The sequence below is a fragment of the Meleagris gallopavo genome, chromosome 4, assembly GCF_905368555.1.
Source record: "Meleagris gallopavo chromosome 4, MGAL_WU_HG_1.1, whole genome shotgun sequence".
Lineage (NCBI taxonomy): Eukaryota > Metazoa > Chordata > Aves > Galliformes > Phasianidae > Meleagris > Meleagris gallopavo.
The window spans coordinates 9,227,271-9,241,135 of record NC_139407.1 but is presented as its reverse complement, the minus strand read 5'-3'; the positions used below and the strand labels follow the sequence as shown (position 1 = coordinate 9,241,135).

The following is a 13,865-nucleotide window of genomic DNA, read 5'->3' as shown; positions in this document are numbered from 1 at the left end:
ACACTGAGAGTTTAAGCGGTACTTAACATAAATTCAGAGTTTTGTATTCTAGACCCATTTTTTGTTTGTGAAAATACCCATATTTTCCTAAAATTTACTTTGGTGAACGCACCTTCAGACAGAAATTGGAAGAACCGTGGAATAACAGTTAAAACGTAAAAAAAAAATGCATTAAGTGAATAAACACAACTCTGTGCGATCGCATTTCTGACAGCGCAAACTTTTTTCCCCCACATTTAAGGGTACATGACTTACTGTGCATGGCTGCAACTACTGAACGGAACCAACCTGGGTTTTTCCACTTCCTTCACATTTATTTGCACTTTCGTATCCACGTAATGATTTAGAAGAGGAAAAGGAGGTTTCCTGCTTTTGTGGTTGTTTTTTTTTTTCAACTTGATTTTCAAACAGGAGAAACTGAGCTTCAAGAGAGCTCGTCAGCATTCAGCATCCTTCCACCTCGCACAGCTATTCTTTTCTCACTCCTCTGGAATTTACTATAGCTTTTATTTGTTCTGTGTTGAGGGTAACTGCTTTGTCCCCTTTTTTATGGCGTTCTGAAGTTCTCTTCAACAAGCTCTCTGCACCCTTGCATTAGCTCTGTGCCACACGAGAATATATAGGAGGTCAAATGTATCTCATTTAACATCTGCAACGTGCCCTGACACATTTGGTCCCTACTGCAAATCAAATGTCACTTCCTTGCTTATGAGAATGCATTTCAAGAAATGTCTAAACTCCTTCAGATTCTTATATTTTCAGGGCACTTCCACTGGAGAAATAACACGGTTTCTGGTGCTGCCTAGCTATTTACTACATTACATGTGCAAAAATGACAAATTTTCCATTCAGATGACCCTGACAGCCCTTTCTCTCACGTGACAACTCGACCTCCTTAATATAAAGCACAGTAATCATTTCAGCTTCCTCTTATCTCTGTAGCTTGCACAAAGCTTTTGTAGATAGAGAAGCAGTAGTAGTTTACAATTTATATCTGTTACCTGAAGATTTCTGTTAATGAGGGATTCATCCAGGGTCGTCGCCAGCTCCACCGCTCTTTTCTGACTGGAAGGATCTAAATAGTACATCATTCTGGCAGCTACAGAAAGAAACACAAGCTTCATCACTCAACGGAAGACCAAAAATTTATTATAAGCAAACATAAAATAGAGCTAGTGTGACTAGTAGGCAGTATTACCGTAGATCTACAGTAGCAGTTCAAAAGAAAACAACATGAAGCATTATGGTGTGATACCTGAGCAGTTAGGAGGGCAGCTGTTATTAAACGCCAGACAAAGTATTGAAACAACTAGGTCGCTTCTATCCTGCAGGATAGGAGCATTTGGCAGCAAACTGTACGGGCAACAAAGATAACACATCAGATCTGCTGCAACAGACCACGGTTCCTTCCAGCAGCAGCGCTCCTATTTCTGGGGCACAGAAGAGATGAGTGCATTGAGACCTATTATAACACGATTGTAGGATAGAACCAAGACACAACCAAATGGAAGCTCTGAGTCCCACACAAGGTGTGCTTGGAACTTGGACGTCCGAGAAGATATAAAGAATGAACTCACTATTCATCGAGGCCAGGTTTAACCTCATGGAGCCAAGACAGTAACGCTGACCCCTTGGGCGGCTTACATCCTGCTCTCCCACTATAATACTATAATACTTGATTGCGGTACTCAGCACACTTCTCGACAGTCAGTCTCTTCAAAGAGATGTATTATGAAACTTTACAACTCTGAACCAGGCGAGGGATGGGATTCCGCACGGAACAAGCAATTTTCACACGGCTGGTGCAGATAGCGAGAGGACGCTGCCAGATCAAAGAAAATACAGAAGCCGGCCAAGAAAAGGAAGGAGGCAAAATACCTGATAACCTATGCGGTAGCGAGTCAAAGTTCTTTTTAAGGAAAGCTTCATTGAAGTTCTTTGGATTAGTTGCTCCAAAAAGCCGATTCATCTCTTGGTTTAACACTGTTCTAACCGCATCAGGCAGATCCTTACTTTCAGACACTAATGAAGTGGAAAAAAAGTTAACCGGAGGTAATCACTGTAAAATCTAATTTATGTTTTTATTTTTGTGATATTCACATTATCAGTACAATTGAAAAGGACGTATCTCAAAGGAAGATGCATAAAATAAGGTAAGTAACCAGGACCAGTTGGAAAAAGCTCAACTAAACAGTTTTCTGATGCACAGAAAAAAGCCGAAGCCATTTACTCCAATACGTTCTCTATCTTGCTGATTAAAGCCCATTAGGCTCAAAGACTGAGACAAGAAAAGTCTCTTCTTAAATATAACTGGTCTTTAGCCATCAAGACGAAGAAACGCTTCCCGGAAAGGGAGAAAAGCCTTCCAGTCTACCAGCACACACACAAAAAAAGACGTGATTCTAAACCTTCTCCTCACACACCGACACAAGCTGAGAGCAGAGAAGCCATGTTACTCATTCTGCAGTTTCCACTTGCTTCTCTCGCTCTCGCAGGGACTCACCACATTGCTCACAGTCGTAAAGATACTTACTAGCACTCGTTCAAAGACTAACTCAACCCAGCCGCAGTTACACTAAACATGCCTAATTTAACATATAGTCAGTTGCTTGAAAAGCTTTCTAATGTTATTACATATTTTGAATTAATTATGCTAACAGTTTGTAAACTAAGAACCAGTGACCGTACATAGGTTGGGCATCATCTGGAAGCACACGCAGATGAAGTCATACCCAACAGATACATACCACTGCTGAAGAGATGAATCATACACTCATGAAGCCAAGGATGACTGGAGTCGATAGCAAAAGCTCTCTTCACTGATTGAAGCATCAGAAGGAACTTCTCTGGAAAAGAAGGAATTGGCAAATGGTCACAAAAATGTAGCTGAAACACAATACCTTATGCTGCAGGAAAACTTAACATTTGGAATTAGAACAATCAGAACAAATTAAAGGTGAGCGTTCTAGAAGAACCATTCCTTTTGCAATAGACATTTATTTAGCCAGTGAATTAGACCTGTTAGCTAGGAAGTAAATTTGAAGTTAAGTAGTTCATAAAACATAATATTTAGCTGATGCCAACAGAATTCTAAAGCTCAGCACTTCAAAGGACTCATCAGCAAGCGTGCATCGCTTCTACACGGTGTGCAGTTCTGCAGACTTGTGATGCAAACAAGTAAAGAGGGCAAGTGCAAGCTGGGAGAATTAGTTCTATAGTCCAATATCTTCTACGAGCAGCAAAGAAACCAGATAATTAGCAAGCGTTCCAACTCTGCATTCTTCACAGAATGCTAATGGCTGTGTTGTTTGCACAATGAACTGGTATGTCTCTGCAGGGTCTGACTCCTCAATAGACCAACACGTGGTTCTTCAAGTCACATGTTAGAATCCAAACAAACACACTGCTTTATTTCACCAGTACTCTTACCTACCTTTTCGAAAATAAATCTCGAAGGCAAAGAGATGCGTCTCTATTTTGTTCTTCACTAAATTCTTCAGGGGGGTTAAAAATTTAATGGCTTCTTCCAAAGGTGCTTCAACCTACAGAATCCAGGAAGGACGTATAATTAAGACATTAACTAACTCTCCAACAAGTCAAGTTGCATCAGAGGGTTACCCTCAAACCATAATGCACGTGATACTTAGCACCTGTTATAAATTTTGCTTATTTTGCTCCGTGTCCGAACACAGACTGTCAACCCTGACTGCTTCACGATGCTTACAAATCGTATTTTCCTATTAAGATACATCTTTGCCTTCTATCATACCTAAGTAGTAACAACAATTGTGGCTGAACCTGCACGGTAATGTACAGAAAGCTACACATGCAGGCCTAAAATGGCAATAAATAATTGGTTTGTGCTCATTTGTGACGGAGTCTGCTCAAGTGAGCTGCAGGCAGGTTCCGGACAGCTGCCAGGTCGTGGCAACATTCCCACCTAAGACATTAATGATGGGTTAGAAATAACTACATATTGACAGTGGTCAGTGGCTCTTAGCTAGCTCAACCCAGTAATGGATGGCTTTAACACAAATAAATTCGGTTTATTCGTACTCCTTACAAACAGACCTCGTGCATTAAAAGATCGAGGATAATCAGAACAAGAAAATTCTACTCTCCTACGCAAATTCTAGTAAGAATCATAGAATCATAAAATCACAAGGTTGGAAAGGACCTACAAGATCACCTAGTGCAACTGTCACAGACACAAGTTGTCTGTCTGTAATGCTCTTGCAATGTTGAAGCAATGCGCTTCATTAAGCTGCGCAAGGAAACGCTGAAGACAATGACAGACCCATCACAGACTCAATCAGTTCTCATTATAAAAACTTAATGGTTTGCACATGCTGCTGGGAGCTCACGTAAGCGAGTCTCAACTCCACACTTTAAAACTGTTCAGAATACACCAGTCACATTCCAAAGCTACGTGCTTAATGCCAAATGTATCATCCACCAAGGAAATCTGGTTTCAACTGTCCCAGGAAAACTGTTTGCAAGTGACCAACAATGTCAGAAAAGATATTTCAGCTCTCTAAATCATCATTCTGATACTAAATATGGAATATAATTTGCAACGATATGTCAAAGAAACGCACTATACAGCTGTAACTATTCCCTATAACTTCAGGACAGCTTAGGTTTTCACGAGATATCTCCAGAGCATGCATTGAAACCACTTCAATCTTAACGAGCATCACAATTAGAGTGCTTCTTCTTGCAATATAGTGGGAATAGTTCAAGTTTTTCGAGTCACTTGCTTCCTGGCTATAAATTTCACTTTGTCTGCTTTCCAGTATACCCCGCAAAAGCCAATAATATTCATCACACCTGCAGTGTGAAAATACTGGATACTCAAGCCATCGATACTCGGATGCTATACTACCGTGCGTAAAGCACTTTTGCTGTCTGTTTTCCCAGTATCTTCCCCCACCTTTTTTTCCAAATATTTTCCTATTCCTTCCAGATACATTATCACGACAATCTTCCAGGTCACCTTCCCTTTTTACCCCCCTGCAGAGGGGTGTATCTTAATCCAGATTTCTAAATTCACCTCACTCTAGTCGACTGTTGTTTCTAAACAGCTTCTTTAAACTTTCCCTCGACATTCAAAACAAATGCGATTAAATGCTGTTAAAGCATTCTGTGTCTTTATGTCTCCTTCTCCACAAAGCGTCAATGCTTAATAAATCAAAAATTAATATGGGCCACGAAGAGTCCAAAAGCAATCAGGTTACACAGAGACGTCCACCTGTTCAGCTATAAATAGGGTACAGTCAGCAAACAGGTGCATTCCACATACGAAGACACTTTCACCTGAAACAAGAGCCTGCAACTTCAATTGCGACCTTTGAAAACTAGGCACAAAAGCAGTGATTTTATTAAGTCCTTGACAGGACTTCCCACCAAACCATTCCTGGAAAATAGGTTTTATGGTTTGTTTTTATTTTTTTTTTTTTAACGCTACCACGTTAAAAAAAACCTACCCTGAAAACCTACCACGAAAAGCAGGTAGGCATAAAATAACCAGGTTATCAGAATGGCTTTCAAATTGTCTGCAAGCTCACAGCAACTTTCCATAAATTCTGACTGCTTAATGTAACATTAGTAAGCACCTTGGCCAATTTCTCAGGAATAAGTTCTTCTTTCGGGCCTCCAATTTCTTCATCGTCATCATCTTTCTTCTTTTTCTGATTCCTCTGTTGCTTCTCTTTCTCAGCATTCTTCTTCTCCTCCTCCAGCTGTGCTTTCTTCTGTGCTCTTCTCTGCTTATTTCGTAGCTTCTTTAACTCCTTATCAGACATATTTGCTGTATATATACAAAAAGCAAAAAAGACAACATAGATGCCTAACGTTAACTCGTGTCAAGTGTCAGATGCCATCGACTTTTAAACCACATCTACTAACAAGTGATGCTGCTATTACATTTGTAAAAGTTTGTTTACTAAAGAGATTATTTATAGTCTACACTATCATTTCATCATTGATTCATTTGGGAAATTAGGGCAATGAGGGTTTGAGCAATTAGAGCAAGCTGACGGCAAGACCAAGTCATTACCAAATGACTTCAGAGTCAAGAATAAAAGCTCACACCAAGACAAACTGATTTCTTCCTTAGGCGTCACATAACAGAGAAATTACATTCAGGGTATTTAACTAGTGTAACAAAAGTGAGGTGAAATAGTCATACTTCGACGTAGAAAGCTCCAGCTTTACTTTTAATGTCCTACCAATACCTTACATTTGTCTCATACTCAGGTCCTGCTCTCCCTCCAACTAAAGCACGGAGAATTCATTGAAAATGCATCAGAAAGCAGCTACAAGAAATTCTGTAATGCTCATACTCGTCTTAATATGAACCCAAATCCACATAAATGAACAGGAAACGGGAAATCTTCAAACTTGACAAATTCTTCTCTAAGTATTCAAAAGCCTTATTCATATCACTAGAAGCGCCCCAAGCCACAACCATGTAAGTTGCTCTTCCTCTAATAAGAAGAAGGGCCAAAAAAGAAGAAAATTGAAGACTTAAATTTCTTTTAAATTAACAGCAAGAGATGACCAAATGCAACTTGCTAGCCATTTCTTTGCATGCTGGTTTTTATTTATGTCTATTTCTTCAATCTGTTGCAGATGAACAATGTTTTGTCAGCTGTTTCATTTCATTTCATTTCATAACAGAAATGCTTTTACTTAAGAATTACAACTGTTACTACAAAAAACAAAAGACAGGTTTTTTTCCACACTAGATAAAAACTTAGATTAGTTTAGCTTTCAGTAGAATATTTTCTTTTACTTCCAGGACAACTTACCATTTGAGTTAAACACTTCCATTTGGTCACAGTAAGAAACTTACAGTTGGCAACTGTAAAAGTATTGGACCTTCTTAAAATATTCACTAACTAGTGAAACTTTAATAAATCTTGAGGGTTGAATACCTGTATCAGCCTCGTGCTCTTTATTTTCATCTGTTAAGGGATTATCGTGAAGTTTCAAATATATCTCTATGGCAATCCGTGCTGCTTTGAAGTAGAATGGATGTTGTCGAAGTACATCTTCTAGCTTTAACAAGTCCACATAAGACCTAAGAGTAATCTTCCTCATGCAGTAAGTGTGGAAGTCAAACTGGTCATCCGTGATTTCTACAAAATGCTAAGACAACACAACATCATTTAGCAAGCATTAATCAGAATACTAAACTTGACTTGACCCGCTTCCCTCCCCTCCAAAAGGAACAGTTTAGTAGAAGACTGCTGCTGACACTAACTTTTTGAAGTGTGAATTAAAACAAGCCAAAAATGTAAAAAAAAAAAAAAACCAACAAAACAACAAACAACCAAAACAGAAGACATCCTAGGTCAGAACCAAATCATCCAACCCACAGCATCTCGGCTGTAACTACCCTCTGACAACGTGAAGTTTAAGAGAAGATCCTGCCTTTACTGCTAACAAATGACACTTGAATTTTTCCTCTATTAACTCATTTAATTTTTTCACTTTTAAATTCCGATGTCCATCAACGACTGTGGCAATGAATTCCACATCACGTGGCACGAGAAAATACTTCCTCTTGTTCTGTTTCCTCAGTGTCACCCAATGCTTTTGTCTGAGTGAAAAGCCATTCCCCTCTTCAACTTCTCCATGTATTTATGACCTTGTACAACTGCTGCTGGTCAAACTGAGGATGAAATACTAAGTGTGACAAGCGAAGTGCCTCATGTAGAAGCTATTCCACAGCTTATGTTCTACTGGCTCGTTTTTAAGAAGAGCAATGTATGATAATCAAATGTAAACTATGGATTTAAATAATGGAAGGAAAAGTAATTCCCAACACTATTAGTCCTTTCAGTCAGTTTTCAGCCAGTCCTCTACACCAGCACAGTTTTTGGAATGCTGTTCCACACTTTCTTTCCCAAGCAGCAGCATTTCACACCGGATCCAGCACCAATTACAGACAGGCAAAGTGTGCTTCTAGTCCCTCCTTCCCCAACTAGACACATTTCTTTAAAAGGTTTGTGCCAACAGAACATGGTCTTGGCCACTGTTTGGGAATCACGTTTATGATATTTCATGTGAATTGATACAAATAAGTTCTGGAGCAGAGAAGCATCAGCGTTGAAACCTTAAGTGTCTCCATCTGCAAAGATGCATAGCTTCCTGCTACTCCTCCCTTCCAAGTACTTTACACCCTCAGCTATCTAGTCATGTTAACAGACTTACCTGCCTGAAAAACAAACAAAACACTACATGGCTGTGGGTTGTTGTTGTTTCGTTTTGGGAATTTGCACATCCCAAACTTCTTTGTTTGCTTACTGTGGATGTGCATTTGATGTGCAAGGTTTTATCCCTCTGAATTTGGATACAATTTCTACTTCAAGAAGTTCCTGTATTTCTAATAGTTTCCCTTTTAATCTGTAGCTTAGTCTTAGTATTTATTTTTAAAGGAGAAGATGCTAGAATAAAATTAATTAAGCCTGTCTTTGACAATTCTCTGTTCCTTCTCGAATCTTTACAATACTTCATATACTCTAACACACTGCAATCTAATTTTTAGGTGAAAAATACCCTTTTTTTTTTTTTTATCAGCTCCCCAGTGTCCAACAAGAAACAAAAATCACTCAGAGCGCTACATGAAGTATACACTTACTGCTCAAAAAGGAAACATATTAGCAACGTAAATTTCAGCTAGTATTTTGTAACCTAGCCAGTTTGACTAGATACATACTCTCTCAATTTCGTGGCATTTCTTAAGTGCTTCTCCAAATTTATTCATTGCTTTGTAAGCCTGCGCACATTCCGTCTGAAACCACATGCACTGCATTTCATTCAAGTTCTCTACTGCCGAGGTTCCTTCCTACAAGCAAAAACAGTGTTGTTAAAAAACACATCTCAATTAGTTGATCAGTTAACAGCGCAAGTAAAAAGGCCAAGGTAATGCTAAATTTCAAAAGTGAGGTCCTCAAAATATCAACGTTGCCATAATACTCATTATTCCTTAATATATGTTATTATATTCCTTTTGTGCACTTGCACTCCGATGTAAGTTTTCCTGCACCACTTTCATTTACGTGGTCCCATATATTTTCACAGCATTATCTATTTCCCTCACCCACAACACTGCTTCAAACAATCATCAAGATGGATTTGCTTTGTCCATTAATCAGGTCTTCAAAGTGAAGAATACTGTTCCTCTACCCTTCTGTTTTCAGAAGGCATGCAGCAAATAGCCACGTAGTGACCACTTAGCTGTGATGGTTCCTCACCTTAAGGATAGGAAAGGCACTCATTTAATTGCTTTTAATACTGTATGCAAGTCTATCACACTGGTAAAGCAAAGCAGTACCAGTAGCTTTGATGATTTCTGATTCAGAAATGCACACAACTGTCCTTCTTATCCGGTATTTGTATATACTTGCATAGATCTGTAGAGCTGACGTGCCTTTCAAGCTCAACACCAGTTTCAGCCATTCACAAAGTCTACTCCAGTCACGCAAACAAATAAAATAAAACTAAAAACAAGCTGCGCAAGAACAAGCCAAGAACCAAGGCTGGGAACATTACGGATAATATTCAAATGTAAGAGTATGGAGAATGCTCCAAATGAAAGAGAAAGGCAGTCTTCAAATGAGTCTCATTTGAGAAAAAGAAATCAGAAAAACTGTCCAGGTTCCACTTCCAACATTTTTCATTTAGGACTTTCAGAATTGTTTTTTAAGAAGCTTGTACTTGGAGCAGTAGAAACGAGATCAAAAGAAGATGAAGACCAAAAAGAGCAACATCATCAAGTTATATTTTTGAAGTTTTGTTCTGGGCAACTACACTTGCTTTTCTGACATCGTCTTGAAGCTGCTTAAGGCATGGAAAGAAGAGAGTAGGACTGGATTCCGAGTAATTTTGCACCTTTACACATAAGCACGCAAACCTAATGAGTTTATATAATTTTGTCTTTAAGTTTCATCCAGTGTTTGCCTGCACACCCCCAAAATTTTTCTTTTCAAAAGAAATCCTTCGTTTTCTCTCCTAACTGCCCCCATTCACACTACCGTACTACAGGTTTTCGTTAGTCTTCAACAAAGAGAAAAATGGGACATGACAAGTACTAAACAAGCCTATAGTTTGAAAAAGACATCAAGCTATTTTGACTTTCATTTTTATAAGATACCAATAGCACGATAAATAAATTTAAAAAGTAACCAACCTATGAGACATCAAAGCTATTAGAATAGTTTACCACAGGGACAAAAGCTGGTGCATGTAATTCAGTAATCCGTACAGTGCAAACTTATCCCGACAACTGACAGAGTAAGCAGATGCAAACAAAAAGATACCACGTGCAGCTTCCCTTTATGCCTACTAAACGTGGCTTTAGGGATGAGAGTTGGTCTGCAAAAAGATGGCGTTTTAGGAAGACTCTCATCCCATAGCCACACAATTTCTTTAAAAGAATTTCGTATTTATAGGGACGTTTGACTATTCTTAACATACTATGTGAGGACCTCGGGTGTAAGCTACTTCACAATTTCTCTCAATGATTCTATAGAATCAGTATTAAACCCAAAGAATTTTCATCCAGAAAGGGCATCCCTACTCCTATTTTCCCTACTTGGCAAAGAAAAAAGATAAAATGCTTTAACTCTGTATTTTCCCTTAATTCTAAAGAATCATGCTTTGTAATTCAAACCATGATGCTGACTACAGTAATCAGTAAAGCCAGAAACCATAGTTCATCTGAAACTGAACCTAAGGATTGCAATAACGTTAAGTGGAAAGTTAACACAAGACTCCGTAAGGGATTAAGCCTATGTTATTCCAAAGAGTTATAGTTAAATGGAACCAACCCTCGTAAATTTAGAACACATTTCCTCTGCTTCTTTAATAAAGTTTGCTTTCAACATGTATTTTGCACATTTGGAGTTGATAAATCGGTCTGCCGTGTCCAAAGCCTGAGCCTCATCCATCCACCTTGCAGCTTCTTTAATATTTCCAGCATGCTTAAAGAAAAAAAATGCAAATTAAACTCAGTATGTATACAACGTGCACATTTTCTCCGCTCACTGCATTAATATAACTAGTTAATTTTCTAAACGTTTCCTTGTAAGTGGCTTTCCTTAGGAAAACAACAGATCTTTAAAGGAAAAAAAAAACCAACAAAGTAACTACTTTCTATTCTTTCGGAGTTACAAAGGTCTCTCAGCACAGGAAGTTCACTTAAAACCACTTGGGTTAATCCCATTTTCATAGAATACCGCACTGCAGCTGAGGAATTCGTTTTAAACATTAAAAAAATAAGGGTGTGTATGAGCTATCAGGTGGAGAACATTTAAAACGTCAACTAAATTTTGCAGCGTGATTTTTTTTAATTCAAAACCTAATTGTAAATTGACAAGGTACATTTGCAGTACGTTTCTCCTCTACTGAATTTTAAAAATGGGCTGATTCATACAGAATGAAAAACCCAACCAGTCCATCCATAACCTACTTTAAGGACTCACTAAAACTCACTCAAACATCTTCCATGGATTCTTTCCGTCTTGCTTAAGACAAACCTAGCATTTTGATGTTCCCTCAATGACACTGAAGTGAAAATTTTCATCAAGCCGAAAGAATAACCATGGATCACCAAGTGTGAGCCAAGCTTACCTTATAGATTTTTGCCTTCACAAGGAACAGCTCTATCAAAGTGGGAGTACTTTCTATAGCAGCATTTATGTATTCCAGAGCCAGCGATGGCTGCCCAATTTTATCATAATGTTGAGCCAAATAATACTGGACCCAAAGTAAAGTGGTTGGAGGTTCTTCTTTACCGTCATCTACAGTAAGAAAAAATGAGTGAGATTTTTTTGCTTCAGCTTATTCAGATAACATGGCAGAAGAAAAATTCTACATGTGCAGATGCTGAAGTTAATTGCGCCTCTCTGTCAGGCTGCCACACCGGACTTGGGAGCGTTTCCAAGCTCCAGTTAAGCTCAACACCTTTTAAGTCTGTTTAGACAAGACTTGAGCACAGACTTCTTTTCTCACACTGTGATTTTCAGTGAAAGGAAGCCTGAACTGGTGGGTCAGAAGAGTTGCATTTGGATCCAACTAGCCCCTTAATCGGGACAGCCAGATGAGCAGAACTGAGGTGCACAATACAAGTGCTCGCTGAATACTGCTTTTAGGTGAAGGACAAAGCAAGAAGTCCTGCTGAACACAAGTGCTGCACAGTAACGACATAAAGCATTTCAGCACTTTTAGCATTTATATGTTTTCAGCCCACAAAGTTGATTATTTTCAAATAAAACTGTCCGCTGACAACTTTAAAAAGGCTTTTCTAGCTCTACATTTGACAAATTGTCACAGTTCATTTAAGCACATCCTACGACAACTGCTATTCAAAAGTCAGTTTTGAAAACTAGAGAGCTGTGCTTCATGTTTACAGCACTGCTGGAAAAGTTTCACCCACTTGATTTTTGTTATGGAGCATAGCACCTTGCAGGGGAAGGGAAAAAAAAAAGCACATGGATTCTGGTCCAGTCACAAGATAGGATATAACTTAACAGGAAACTGTACACACTCATTCACTGTAGGGTGGAAGAATACTGTTTATTTGAATGAAATTTAGCATCACAGCAAATATTTAATTGAAATTGCTGTAAGTTATTTCCTCAAATGGAGAAGCTTGCGTATTTGAAATGCCTGGACAAATTAAAAAAGCCACTGAGTAGTCTCCATTACCGTAGCCTGAGCATTACATCCAATGGAAAAACTAAACCAACTTCTAAAAGAAGCATTACATTATTTCTGCAAAGAGGGAACAACTGGTTATAGCTTCAGTAAAGATGGCTTTAATGTTCTTAACTTATGCTGTCATTCGTGCCATCTTAACTATTACACCATTATAACCTACCTACTAAAATTTCAAGACCACCTTTTGTTGATATTTTACGCAGAAATTCTTTCCTACGTATTTTCTTTTCAACATGGTTATGACAGTGACTAAAGAAACAAAGCTATCAGAGAGGACGCTACGGAGGCTGGATTCTGTGAATGTAGAATCATGCCTTGCAACAAAACTATATTCATAACCTGGAAAAGAATTTCAACTCCCAAAGAAACAAAAGAGCAACCAAAACAGACTCCAGCTCACCACAAACTCCGAACAGGAAAAATCCCTGCAGATTGTGCTACCAAATCAGCATCGATTCCTTTGTTATTTATTAATATAACACTAGCTTTCAAATTTCAGTTTCCTGAAGAATAAGCAATTCAAGCCTTGAAAACAGGATACTTGAACTCAAAACTGCAAGAGAAACGGTAACTGGATTTGTGAGTAGAGACTTAAAATTAGACAGCTGAAATCCATTTTAAAGGATGGTTGTGGTTTGGTTCTGTTTTGGTTAAGAAGGAAAAACAATCTCAGTTTTCTCACACTTCACTGATTCTCTGCCTCTGAATGGTCACAATGATTATACCAGGCACAACTTATTTCAAGCGTGACAGTTTAGCACTCACCATTTGGGTTAAATAACCGGCAACTTCTTAGAGAGGTTTCATAACCCACCACCAGCTCTTCAATGATTGCCACCTACACATGCAAGACAAGACCAAAAAAACCCAAAACAATAAAAATCTGTGGACAAGATGCAGTATCATTTCAGTTTAAGCTACCTGATAGTTCCCAAACTAAGTATTCTTGGGCAGAGAATTCTGCAGCAACCTAAAATGTCATACATATGGGAACATATCCAGTCTCAGTTAAAAAACAAAAACAAAACAAAAACAGCAAGCTGCCCTCAGTTAAACTGTATAAAGTTTTTAGTTATTAAGTCTTAGTTTTCTGCATTCTCCAAATGGGCACAAGGCTATGTATGCTTGTACTTAAT

The 13,865-nt window shown here is 38.5% G+C and overlaps 1 protein-coding gene across 1 annotated transcript in view; it reads right to left on the bottom strand.

Moving 5' to 3' along the window:
- The window catches only part of NAA15 (N-alpha-acetyltransferase 15, NatA auxiliary subunit), a 34,597-nt gene that overhangs the window by 1,813 nt on the left and 18,919 nt on the right, over positions 1–13,865 (bottom strand). Inside the window, exons 10-19 of the mRNA XM_085222089.1 lie at positions 13,495–13,567; positions 11,641–11,810; positions 10,839–10,991; positions 8,726–8,854; positions 6,939–7,152; positions 5,616–5,809; positions 3,434–3,542; positions 2,748–2,846; positions 1,879–2,022; positions 1,002–1,099 (exon numbers count right to left, since the gene is read on the bottom strand). Coding sequence (XP_085078215.1) covers positions 1,002–1,099; positions 1,879–2,022; positions 2,748–2,846; positions 3,434–3,542; positions 5,616–5,809; positions 6,939–7,152; positions 8,726–8,854; positions 10,839–10,991; positions 11,641–11,810; positions 13,495–13,567 — 1,383 coding nt within the window. The remainder of the gene's footprint in view (positions 1–1,001; positions 1,100–1,878; positions 2,023–2,747; positions 2,847–3,433; positions 3,543–5,615; positions 5,810–6,938; positions 7,153–8,725; positions 8,855–10,838; positions 10,992–11,640; positions 11,811–13,494; positions 13,568–13,865) is intronic.